Consider the following 13860-nt stretch of genomic DNA (forward strand, 5'->3'; position numbering starts at 1 on the left):
TATTACCAAGTTAGGAAACTTAACTTCATGCCTTAGTTTTATTCTTTTTAAATTTTGCAATTTCCTACAACTTCTGCAAAAAAAGAATCAATGGCCTAGATAAAGCAATCTGCTCTCTAAAACCCATAGACCAATTCTTTATATTAAATGCAACAAACGTCTCAAGTTCAGTGCAGCGGAAGCTGAGAAAAATTATTTCTCTGTTCTTAAGTATGTAGATAGAAGCTTCCGAGGTACAGCTTTTTCTAACGTGAGGTCTGAGGTTTATTTCTCTGTTCTTAAGTATGTAGATAGAAGCTTCCGAGGTACAGCTTTCTCTAACGTGAGGACTGAGGTTTACTTCACAAATAAGATAGCAGAAGAGTCGTTTTTCTCCCCTTCCAATTACACTGCACGAGTCACTTATCACCGTGGTTGCGTCTGGATCTACTGTAGAACCTCGTTCATACGTTCTAAAGAAATGCGAGAAAAACATACCAATATATTAACTGGGGAAAACGTACGATCTGAAGTCACTAAATATGTGGCAGGCTCAACATGTACGCGAACTGGTACAGCATGCGATGTCGACGCACGCCAGGCAGGTGGGACCCAAGCGGCCCGAGACGCGCACTATCTGTATTACAGCTTCCGCAAGGTTACATTAGCACCCCTCGATTTTGGCCTGGGTCAGCAGCTTCTTCTGGCAGGGCATTTTGACGGGAAGTTTTTGACATGCCGGCTGGGCGAGAATCAATGCAGCACGAAACGCTGACATGCGTCGAGCTGGTGGAGCACGAGACGTACCTTTAGTTGTTTTCCTATTGCACAAGTGTTGAAAGACCAGTGGCGGGAAACCGAAACGCTAATATAGCTGGCAGGTGACGCGGGAATACGAAGCCACTAGAGCGCAACATGATGCTCACTTCACACCGCCTGCAGCAGTGAACGGGTGCGCGTTTGGATTATCGCCTATTAAAAGTGTGCAGCATGTTTCCAATGGCACTAAGCCACAAGCGCTGTCAAACAGGGCGTGTGGCACTGTTTGACAGCGCTTTAATAAGATGCTTATCGCAATATTATCATCATCATCAGCCTTTATGTCCACTGCAAGACGAAGGCGTCTCCCTGCAATCTCCAATTACCCCTGTCTTACGCTAGGTCATTATAACTTGCGCCTGCAAATTTCGTAACTTCATCACCCCACCTAGTTTTCTACCGTCCTCGACTGCACTTCCCTTCTCATGGTAACCCTTCTGTAACTCTAATGGTCCACCGTTTATCCATCTTACGCATTACATGGCCTGCCAAGCTCCATTTTTTCCAAAAAACTCTTAATGTCAACTAGAATATCAGCTATCACAGTTTGCTCTCTTTCGCAATATGGTTGGTGGCAATAGCTGTGAATGCAATGTGCTACTGGAAGAGGAAAACTGTCACGTGACAGAGAGGTATTGTCACGCGACAGGGGCATGCGAGTACTGCAGGGTAGCTGCTGTGGCAGGCCCCTACTGCTCTTGGTTGTAAGTGCCTCGCGCCATTTCTTGTTCACATGGGATCTAGCGGCCGGAAAATGCATTGCATGATGGCAGTTTGGTGATGTACTTTCGTTGATGATGTACGTACGTTGGCACCGAAAGATCCAGCTTCCGGGTTGGGTCATTTTCTGCATTCGCAATCATGAACGTTGGCACTGGCACCAGAAAACTGTACAAAAAGGGATTGTATCAACGAGGTTCTGCTGTATTTAGCAAAATCCCAACTCTTGCTCCTTTCATAAAGAACCAGTTTGCGGCACATCAAGTTAATACAATTTTGTCATTGCAGCCATAGAATTTTGGAAAGGTTCTGCTTAAACTTACGACTAGGGCTGTGCACTGGAAGTTCCAGAACCTTGCTTATGCCCAGATATTTCTCCCTGGTTTCAAAACTCCGGATTAGCGAGTCTTTATAGTGAAGTGCATGATGAATAGCAAGAGTAAAGGAAAAGCCTTACATGAGAAGCTCATTATGATAATGGCTTGGTGTTAAAGAAATGTCTCAAATTGCCATACAGTGGAACCCCGTTTATACGTTCCTCCCTGCTGGGTTTTCCCGGCTGCTACGTCGTGTTTTCTTGGTCCCGACCTAAATCCCATTGACTTCCATGTATTATGTTCCTCTTGATACGTCGCCAATCTGTAATGTTCCTGCATATTACGTTGCGTGTGAATGTGGTGATCACGTTAATTTAGCGGTGCAGCCAGCTTGCACGTTGCAACAACTGACCGGTACATTGCAACAAGCGGCAGGCACATTGCAGTAAGTGACCACAGTTTGCACAAGCCCTGCACTGCACATGTGCACAGGGCAGTTTGCGAAGCACCCGAAGCAATGTGCGCATCAGTTGAAGCCTACCAGGAACCACACACACTGGGCCAGATCCACCAAACGCAGCCTTACATTTTGAAGCTGGCAACGGTCTTATATGCGTAGCATAATCGCTGGTTCTCTCGAGTCAGCTTTGCCACAATGCAGCCGTATTATGCGGCGAAGCATAAGCAAAATATTGTGGTCAAGAGAGTCAAAAGGGGCCACTGACGCAAAACATTACACATGTCCCTTAATTATACACGTGCGCTAGCACCATTCTAGGTCACAGTATGAGCGCTCAGGCATCTAATAACTGTACTGGCAGCCATTCAGAGCTTTTTCTGACATAGCTGTAGCAATTGGTGGGCTTCCTCACGGTTACATTTTTCCAGCTGTTAAATTTTTTTATTATTTCGCGGTCCCTTGAAAAACACATCAACAGGGTGCTACTGTATTTGTTTGTTTCTAATGTGCACTTTTCTTCCATAAGAAACGTTGACAAAAGAAATGACAGCCATGTTAAATTTGAGTGCAAAACCAAGAGTGCAACAAACTGTCATCACTGGCATGAGACATTTCTCCAATCTAATCCAACCTGCATATTGCTGCGAGAGTGCTCTGCTGGACACTACAAAATTCTACAATGTTTGCAGATTTGCCATCTCGTCATCTCTGATTAGCTTGAAGGGCAGCTACACCTTCTCTGGCTGGCTCAAAATGCCAACAAACCAGCAAAATGTGATAGCGTCCCGAACACCATCTCAGCTATAGGAGCTGCGCTAGCTCTGTATCCATGCCGCAAGTTGGTTAGGCTGCTATGGTCGGCAAAGTTAAAATAATAATAATAATACAGTGGAATCTCGATGATACGATCACGGCTAATACAAATTTCCGGATGATACGAATTTTTCTGAGGTCCCGGCTGAGCCCCATTACTTTGCAACGTGCTAGAGAACGGTTGTTACGAATCGATTTTCGACCCGCGTCGGTTGATACGAATAAACGCCACACCACCGACGGCCACGAAAGAGAACAGCACACAGTCACGCGCGTTTTCCCTTTCTCTTTTGGTGCGGAGGCGCGGACGCGGTGCCGGACAGCGCGGAAGCCGCGACTGTGCGCGAGGAGTTTGAAGCGGTGGCGCTTTTGTTGCTTTTGTGCTTTTATTTTTGTCTCTGGTGGCCGCGATTCCCCACGCGCGGACGCCGCAGCAAGTGAAGGTTCGTGCGCTCTATCGCTTCAACGGAAACTGAGCGGCGTAAGCACAGCGCATACAAAGGTCAGAGCCATGTGGAGATCGCGTTCAAGATACGGTGCGCGTGACAACACCGACAGCCGGCACAGGCACAAAGTACAAGAATGCATTTGTTGCCCCCCCCCCCCCCTCACTCCCTCCCTCCTGCGCTACCTTCCCGCTTTGCTCCTTCTTTCGCGTGGGGAGATTGCGTCGCCAGTTACTCTTGCGCTCGGTTACAAGATACGCATGTGGCGCCGCAGCCACAGCGTCGCCCCCCCCCCCTCCCATACCCCCACAGCCTTTCGCGCAACGGAAGTCACGTTTAAAATTAAATTATGGGGTTTTACGTGCCAAAACCAGTTCTGATTATGAGGCACGCCGTAGTGGGGGACTCCGGAAATTTGGACCACCTGGGGTTCTTTAACGTGCTCCTAAATCTAAGTACACGGGTGTTTTCGCATTTCGCCCCCATCGAAATACGGCCGCCGTGGCCGGGATTCGATCCCGCGACCTCGTGCTCAGCCGCCCAACACCATAGCCACTGAGCAACTGCGGCGGGTCGGAAGTCACGTTTGCTCTCCGCTGTGTGTTCGCTGTCCGTGAAGGCGCGCGTCCCCCGCGCGCTTTCACTCGCACATACGGCGCGCGGTGGTGACGACTTTATCGCCCTTGGACTCGTGCTTCATGTCTCATGCTCCTCCTCCGCATCGCCCTCGTTGATCTCCTCTCCCATCGGTGGGCGCACCTTGTGCTCGCTACCGCCCTTGTCGGCGAGATTTTCCCTCGGAAGCCACAATTTCGTCTCGCGCAGCTGCACTGTAAACGGTATGCATATACATGGAGTTCTATGGGACGGTAAACGGGAGTCGGAAAGGGCCGCGTTGTAGCCAGTTCTGCACTATAAACGATTACATTATAAGTGGTCTATGCTGTAAATGCTTTTTACGTACGTGTGCCTGAGTGAGTTCACCTCTCGACTCTTTAATTTAGCTAGTTTTATTGTGTTTCGATGATACGAATTTCGGCTAATACGAATTTTTTTCGTGACCCTGTGAGATTCGTATCAAGATTCCACTGTAATAATAATAATAATAATATTACATTGTGGGGTCTAACATACAAAAAGATCTGATTATGAGGTACAACGTAGTGGAGTACAACGGATAAATTTTGACCACCTGGAGTTCTTTAATGTGCACCTAAATTTAAGTACATGAGCAATGTTGCACTTTACCTTATCGAAACATGGCCACCACAGTTGGGACTAAACCCGTGACCTCGAGCTCAGCAGTGCAATGGCATAGCCACTAAGCCAGCACACCTGCCTTAAAAAAAATTGAAAAAAAGGAAAGGGTCCGAAAATGTGTAAGAAATGTTGTATCTGAAACGGCATAAACTGCGTGCTCTGGGACTGTTCATAGCGAAAAGGTGGCACCTGACAGTGACGATGAATGATGCTTGGTCCACCGTAGTTCAGATAAAATGAATGAAATTTTTCGAGTTCGGACCAAATCGCCATAACTCTCTTTTCTTTACCAGGAAAGAAACTTCTATAATTTCTTGAAGTATGAAGATCAGTATGCTTGTTCCAATCGGGGGCATTCTGTTATTCATTTCTGTCTGCGAAAATCATGCGTGCTTTACAATGGAGGGTGCGTTAAAATTAGTACCAGTAAACATGGTGCTTGCACAGCGTACTACTGCGCTCGTAAAACCCATTCCAACAGGTAAGCAGAAATGGCTTCCTCCTGAGCACACTTATTTCTTGCTCGGTGGGCCAACAGTTCTCCAATTAGCAGCGTGATCTTTCTCACCCTTGTGAGTCTTGGCGAGGTTCTCTGCCGTGAGTGACTCAAGGACTGTCTTCATAGCCCCCACACGTGGCAGTGTCACGTGCTCCAGGATGGGGTAGCCATTGGCCCTGGCATACCTGCAAGGAGGTGCGAGGAAGAGATAAGCATCTTTACTGACAAGTTCGAGGCTTGTGGAAGGGGCCCCTAGTCCAGAGCTGCTATGACTGATTCCTGCGACATTCCACGCCCGCTAGATCAGGGCGCGGCAGACCTCAAGAGGCCCGCCGTGGAGGGCATCCTCCCACGGCTCGCTAGTGCGGGGGGCTGAAGGAACAAGCAAAGGAGAGGAAAGCAGGTAGCGGTGCATTCGACCGTGACATGACACATCATGGTGGTGGTGCCACAGCCGGGCCAGGTATCCGGACATTGTGTGGTGTAACCGAGGCGAAGAATGTGTAGGTGCGAAAGGTGTGTAGGTGCGAAAGTGTGTTGGTGTGAAAGGGAGTGCGTGATTGTGTATTGTAAGCAAACGAAGCCGTTGTATGAGAGTAAGGGCAGTATGTTTTGGATTGCCTCACTGCATGGGGCACCTCAGAGTGCAAAGAGGAAGAAAGCCACATTTTGACAATTCTTAATAGGACGTTTTACTGTTTCACATATGGCATTTTGAGCATTTGTACAGCATGGCAGACACGAATGAAAGAGGCAGAACAGTCAATACTGTTGCGATATAATGAGAACTTAACCTTTTCAAAAAGGAACTGAATATACGCAAGTTTGATGATTAGTGCCAACAGCGAACCATTCAGTAGAATAAAACAAATATGACAGAATCGGGAAAGAGGCTATCTTGGCCCATACCTAAGAAAGCACAACTCCTTGGCAGCTGATAACTTACACACAGGGTTCCGCATTTTTGGGGATTATCTTTTACACAAAATTGCGGCGTATTTCTTTTTAGTGGACTTTTAAATGATTTACAGAAGCTGCTTATTAGTGTCTATCGCACTGCACTCTTGGAGAAAAATTGCTATATTTGACACATTTGTGACCCACAGTGGTTATGCACTTCTCTCATACAGGTTCCCTAAGATCCACAAATCAGAAGTACCTATGCGACTAATGATAGATTTTACCCATTCTCAAGCTTTCTGGATTTTTGAAATATGTTCCAATGCCTTTTCTCATAAGAGGCCATATGGCGCATGTAACTTGTAAAATTTTATGTGAACTGTTTGTGGTATCGTTTCTTTATTTATTTATTTAAACACTACCTTAGAGGTCCCGAGAATTAAAACATTACATGAGGGTGTGGGCACAAAGAAAAATGGTGGGTCAGGTAAGGTGGTATAACTTAACGGACGGTCTTCTTCAACAGCAGTCTTGAAATGAGAAACGTCTTTGATGAAGAAGACATTTTTTTTTTCATTTCTATGTTCATAATTTCAAAGAAATTCCTTCACTGCCATAATGCATTATTGCACATTTGTAAACATCTGGCATGTGAAACCACTGCCATGTATGCGGGCTCTCAGCACCCTTAAGTGGTTTGTAACTTTTTTTGGCCTGAGGAACCTATGACTTCTGTTGAAAATAAACGATTGACAGATTCATTGGCACCCTTCGATGTGAAGCCAGAATTCGCAACTGCGACAACTAAAGCAAGGGTTTGCAGGGCTGCCCTGTAACCAGATTTGACGCTACCCAAGAACTCCTTTCGATTCACCACAGGCTGCTAGAATTCAACTTGTCACAAACATGTTTTTACAGTTGAGCAGAAGATCTCCAAACACCTTCACAGAACTGCTTTGGGAGCTCAGATACTTATCATAGCAGCTAATTTGGTGACTGAAGCACTACAAGATTTCCCCTTCAGTCACTTCAGACCGACCCCTTGCATTATGTGAATGGCTGGTTTTGTGTAATCCTAAAGGAAGCAGTTCATTTGTTCATGTCATGTTTGAGCAGTACGAAAGCAGCCATTCAGTTCATGGAGCAAAAAGAGAGACAGCTAACCCCAATTTCCAGAAATGCCAATGGAAACGAATGATCAGCATTTTTTGGAAGTAGACCTACGTCACGCAGCACTATTAGACTTCAAATTTGGTGCATCTTGCCTCACACAAATGAGACGTGATTTCCAAAACCGATGCATTGTGCATAGAAGACTGGCGCAAAACAACTGTACCATATATATGAGGCTGCCTTAACGAGGTAGGACGTGACCTATCGTGCTGGTGTTACCAGACTCCTTCTGCTAAGTCCATTAAGCGCTGGTGTGTGAGAGAATATTAGTGTGAGAATATCAAATTGTTTTAGCACCTAGCTTCGAATATCGAATCAAATATCAGATAATGATATGCATGTGCATTTATTAGCAAGTTTAGTAATGTGAACATGTAGGAACACTGAAAATACATTGTCAATGGCTAAATATTAGGCTAGTAAGCTACTATAATAATTGGCTGCATATTTGACTCTTGTTAATTTGTGCTTCAAATGCCCTGCTCACACCAAAAAAATTCCCAGTCAGCGACATCGGCAGCAAAAAAATTTACGTTGCGCAACGTCGTGCAACAGAAAAAATCCCTCGTGCCGATCGATTCGGGACCGATTTTTGGTGCTGAAAAAAAAAACACACGCTTGTCGCAAGCCAATAGGAGTCTGGGATTGAAGGAGAAAGGAGGGGACAGGGGCGGAGGGTGCTCTCGGTTGTAAACATCCGGTTAGCTATTTTGCAAATGGAGCAGGCATGGTCGGTCACATCGTTGTTTGCAAGTATATTTTCTGGTGTGTTGTGCATTTTTCCAGGGCGTTGTGTGAGAAGTCTCCATGACAAGTGTACTGCGTACTACATGGGCATTATGTGCATTGAGAAAGCTGTGGACTAAGCGTGTGTGTGCGCGTGTGTTTCCCATGTTGCTGCGTGCCGAATTGGGTTTTCACTGTAAGTGCAGTTGAACCTCGTTATAACAAAGTCGCATCTGACACGAAAATACCTTCGTTATATCCGATATTCGTTATAAGCATATATTCGGTACACATTGATATTGTGGGCATTTCTTAGTCACTTTTTCGTTGGCTGCACATGTTCATCATCTCATTGGCTTCGTCGTCATCATCGCTTGTGGGGACTCATCTTGAGACTGATCTGTGCCTTGAGTGTGATCGGTCCGTCGCGTCTTCGGGGCATTTAAAGGTCGTGTTAACGCTACGACACAATATTGGTAAAAAGTTTTTATATTTGCTGTGTTATATCCGATAATTCGTTATATCCGTGTTCATTATCTTGAGGTTTCACTGTATATATGTACATTTCTTTTCTCTGCACTGTTACATTGGAAAAAATTAACGTGATCATGCAAGCCCATTGCAAAACTTATTGCTCTGTGATGTAAAAACGCAGTTTATATGGCGCTGTGTACATTTAAGTGTGGTGCAATGCAACTGGCGAGTGCTAGTGACGTCTTGCCCTATGTAGTGAATAGTCAAGACTGGCAGTACAGTCATACATGCGCTGTAGCTGAGAGCACGATCAACAAGGTGTTGCTGGCTAGCATACCGTCATTGTAGCTACAGAGGCTAGAGTGCGAGTGTTTGCGATGCTAAAGCAGCACGGAGCCATATGAGACTTGAGTGCAATTCGTGATTTTCATGGAAGCTCGTTACTGTACTTGCCCACGTAATATAATGTCTACGATCATTACGTGTGGTGCATTTCGTTTTTGTTTTATGTAGACACATACGAAACACTCTTGCACTAACCATGAATTTGGAACAAACCTGCGAGAAGTGACCTGGCGACTTTCAGTGCATCTCGTGAAAGTCGCCGGGTTGCCGGGCGGCAACGAGCATTTTGTCGCGCGCAACGAGAGGTCTGATCTGAATACACCCATTCTGTCTGCGACTATCACGCAGCTTCTCGTGCGATAGAAACTTTCTCATTGTGAATGTGCCCATAAGTGCACCTTCGGTGTCCTTAAACCCATGGCCCAACTACTAAGAGGCTGGCTTTCCCGCACAGCTTCGTCATTCAGTAGCTGAGCGCACTTTACAGGCAAGATTTCGCCAGCAGCACGAAGTTATGACAAAATTCAGCACAATATCAGACACATTTCTATAGATTAGATAGAATCAAACACTGAGGACCGTGTTTGTTTCCGCACAGCCAGCTATACATTCAATTTGTTTTGAATATACGAATCCAACTGAATATTAGAAAATTTTCAATTAGCTGGCTTTCGAATAGATACAAATATTACAAATATAATATTGAATGGTATCCAAAATTTTTGAATATTCACCCATCCCTACTGCTTGGTACTTTGTGAACAGAATAAGATTTGTTGTCTCTTGAATCCTTCTTACGCTTTGTGACTCGGAGTAGTATGAGGGCTTGTGATGAGCCCTGCCTAGTCTGAATAGCTGGTCAGTGACTGTTAAGGAATTTCATGACACTTCCTTTCATTGCCAAGAAGGCTTGGATACAAAATAGTTTTTTTCTCAGTTTCCTTCCTTGGTTGGCGCCACATATTTCAACTTTTGTGATGACAGTGATGCTGAAGATTGCCAGCTACAGAAATGCTATTGCTAAAGAATAGGCTTCTCCTGAAGCGAGCCATCGTTCACAGACGCTCTCCATTCTACCAAGCCATTCCGTAGCAAGTTTACCTCCGTATTGAGAAATGCGTATTAAGCTGAAGCCCGTGCTTCAATTGATGTAAATGATGCCACTCGTAAACATGCCGGAGGATAAGCAATTGAATGGGCACATTCACACCAGGCGTCACTTAGATCTAGTCGAGCATGGGCTCCACGGGGGTTAGACAGGCTTGTGAGCAGGTCGAACAATTACCACACATACCGCTGGCTGGTGGCACGCCGCTTGTGCAGGAAGCCACCTTCGGGGAAGAGGACGATCCATTTGAGCCCCCGGCGAAGGTACACCTCTGAAATGTGGTCCCTGAGTCGTTTTAACTGGATGTTGCGTGTGTCCTTGCCCTGTGCGTAGGAAAACCACCACCATCGTGATCAGGCCTTGGAAAGTGAGCACACTATTAAGAGTGATATGAATTGGGCTAGTTCGTTCAGGTTGAGAGAATGCAATCTTCTAGCAAAATGGTTCGGGACACAAGCTCAATGAATCAATAAATAAATCATTTCACTGATCAATCGCTAAGTAAATGGATGCAATCACTAAGTAAATGGGTGAACTGGTCACTTCATAAAACATTCAGTCAACTGGTCAATCAATCAACCAATTAGCAAAAAATCAAATGATAAACCAAGTAAACCAAGTTAGTGCGCTCCAGAGACTGCATTCTTCTAGCTACATTTGTTCTGTCCTTTTTGTTAGGCTTGTACAAATGTTCGTAATTTTTGCATATGCTAAGTTCACTTCGACACGAATTTCAGCATTTGAAGTTTTCAAAGTATTCGAAACGTATGAATAAACATGTTTCTCTGCGTACATGCTTGACACCCAATTACAACACCCAGGAAAAATTAAAATTTGTGCATATAACACGCGAAGGTACCTGAATACAACGGGCAAATCTTTGTAAAAACAGTCCCCAATTGCATATGCACGAATCGTCCGCGTTGTATCTTTGGCCTGCTGCTCTGTTACCCACCTTTTCGGTGCAGCTCATGGCGGAGAGCTTTGCCAGTCATTCCACGACAGCACGGGCCGCACTGCTGTGAAACCACACCTCGAGGCAAAATTTGCACTGCCGTAAAGCCACACCTGAAGTGCGAATCCGCATGTAGCCCGCACCCCGATTTTACTGCTAAATTTTAAAAACGTCTTCCGTCTATCCACTTGCGGAACAGAACGGGTTAAGCCCACTTGCAGACCGAAAGTATGAAGCTGAATAAGTGCCACACAGCATAAACTTTTTTTCCTAGATTACAATGCATTGCATTACGCGATTTATTCCTAAGAGCTTTAAAAAGTGCAAAAGAAAGAACCCGTGGATTACAAGGGAAATACTTCCTGTCAAATGGAGGATGAAAAGTAAAGCTTGTTCACGAGATCCAAGTGTATAGAACAAGACTTCACTTCATAACATGAAGCTTAACTTAAATCGTCTTGTCAAGGAAAGCAAGGAGAGATTCTGTAATGTTACACTGAAAACCTTCCTTAGGGAAGCCCCTAGTAAATTTTTGAGATATGTAAACCCTACAAAGAAACAACATAAAGCAGATGATGAAAGAAATACCCAGGAACGTATAGAACATTTCAATTCCTTCTTTTCCTCCATTTTTCACCAAAGATGATGCTACACTTCCATCCTTTACTGACACTTCCGATCGCCCTTCAGCATCCGACCTTCTATCAACGAGGAAGGAGTGCTGAACCTTCTTCTGCGCATAAATACTAAGAAATCCCCTGGCCCCGACGGCATCCCAAATGAGTTTCCTATATAGATATCCTCAGTTGGTCGCTAAATATCTCACCATAATCTTTCAATCATCGCTTACCCAGGGAACAGTTCCTATGGCCTGGAAACAAGCAAAAGCAATTCCTGTCCACAAAAGTGGGAGCACATCAGACGGAGGTAACTACCAGCCCATCTCTCTTACGAGCACCTGCTCCAAACTACTTGAACATATAATCAGTAAACATCTCTCAAATTATTTGGAAACTAACAATTTATTATCACCAGTGCAACATGGTTTTCGTAAAGGGTTGTCTACAATAACTCAGCTCGTTCAGACAGTCCACAATCTTTCACTAACGATAAATAGCCAAGGACAGATTAACCTAATTTTTTTAGACTTCGCCAAAGCATTTGATAAAGTCTCGCATCCTAAACTCTTGTTAAAAAAGAATGAAATATTTAGAAATCCAAACATTACTAGGTGGTTTAGATCCTACCTCCACTCTCGTGAGCAGTACGTCGAAATAAATAAAATTAAATCCACGTCCAAAGCAGTTTTGTCTGGAGTACCTCGATCAAGGCAGTGTTTTGGGGCCTCTTATTTCTCATCTTCATTAATGATTTGCCTACTGATATAACCGTCCCGCTAAGATTGTTTGCAGACGACTGCGTAATATATACAAGGATTGAATCTTTCAATGACCAGTTAGACCTCAACACCAATTAAAATAAAATTCGACAATGGTGTAATGAATGGCAAATGTCACTGAACCCAGTAAAATAAGTTTGTATGACTATAACAAAGAAAAAGACGCCCCTGATGTATAAATACAGTATCGGTCCCCATGAACTAATAATAGTAACAGGATATAAATATTTAGGATTAATATTTACTTCAGACTTGAGGTGGAACATTCACATCAATGAAGTTTGTAGAAGGGCAAATGAAGTTCTTTCGGGCCTCAGGCAAAGATTGTATAGCGCAACTCCTGAAGTGAAAAGCCTGGCATATAAGATATTAACACGGCCAATCATTGAATATGCTAGGATAGTATGAGACCCACACACTGCTACTACCTGTCAAAAATTGGACAGAGTTCAATGCCTGGCTTCTAGATTTATATTTAATAAATATCAGCGCGTGCACTCTCCTACTGAACTATGCAGTCGTGCAAACCTTTCCGCTTTAGAATTGAGGACGAAGTTTGACCGATTAAAATTTTTGTTTGTAATTATTCATAACCAGGTTAAAATAAATTTACCTGAATACTGCGTAATTTCACCGGATCAACGCTTCAGACACAGGCGCAGCTTATACATACAGCTGCCAGTTACATGAAATGACACAGTCAAGTACAGCTTTTTTCCCAGGGTGATTAAGGAATGGAATGAATTACCAAATTCAGTTGTCACACCTTCCTCCATCAGTGATTTTACTGCTGGTTTAGAGAATGTCATCTTCTCTGGTATGAATGCGTCTCAGCATGTATTTTTGCTTCTGGTGCGCATAAAACTATGTATTTTGTCTTTGTTCACTGCATGTCACTTTTTATAGATATTGCCATTATACTGCCTCGTAATTGTTTTTTTTCGCTCGAGATTTTTTTTCACTCCTGTAAAGGCCCTTAACTGGGTTGACAGTATAAATAAACAAAAGCAAACAAACAAAACAAAACAAACAAAACTGCCAGTGTCGTGCAGTCAAGGTCACACTTCACAGCATTGCAACGACGTACAACAGGCAAACGTTAAATGCTCGTACGGTCGCAGCCACTACAAAATATTAAGTAGACTGAACCACAACAGTGAGCGACAAAGTGAGTAAACAAAGCTTCTGTTGCAGCTGGAGCTGTATAAAAGTTGAACTTGCATTTTTGCACAAAAATATCTGAATAACAGCACTTTGTAAATAAACTCCAGCGACAAACTTCTTTTTTTAAGAAGTAAAAAACCAACTTTCTCAGACTAGTCAACATCTGGCTCTTCTATCAAGGTGTCATGCGAATCCCACAGCATTTGGAACTACAGTAGACTTCCGTTAATTCGACTTTGGTTAATTTGATCCCAACTGAAGGTTGCAGCAAGCAACCATACATTTCTAGAGGCCCAAATTTTG

General features: G+C 44.1%; 1 protein-coding gene across 7 annotated transcripts in view; it reads right to left on the reverse strand.

The window, feature by feature from the left end:
- The window catches only part of LOC119458444 (acyl-CoA:lysophosphatidylglycerol acyltransferase 1), a 154807-nt gene that overhangs the window by 40739 nt on the left and 100208 nt on the right, over positions 1–13860 (reverse strand). For all 7 annotated transcript variants that reach the window (XR_007468037.1, XR_007468038.1, XM_049671215.1 and 4 more), the window contains exons 4-5: positions 10226–10362; positions 5383–5498 (exon numbers count right to left, since the gene is read on the reverse strand). Coding sequence is in view for 5 of the 7 variants with exons in the window: in XM_049671215.1 (XP_049527172.1) it covers positions 5383–5498; positions 10226–10362 (253 nt within the window). In the remaining 2 variants the exon portion in view is untranslated. The remainder of the gene's footprint in view (positions 1–5382; positions 5499–10225; positions 10363–13860) is intronic.

The sequence above is a fragment of the Dermacentor silvarum genome, chromosome 7, assembly GCF_013339745.2.
Source record: "Dermacentor silvarum isolate Dsil-2018 chromosome 7, BIME_Dsil_1.4, whole genome shotgun sequence".
Lineage (NCBI taxonomy): Eukaryota > Metazoa > Arthropoda > Arachnida > Ixodida > Ixodidae > Dermacentor > Dermacentor silvarum.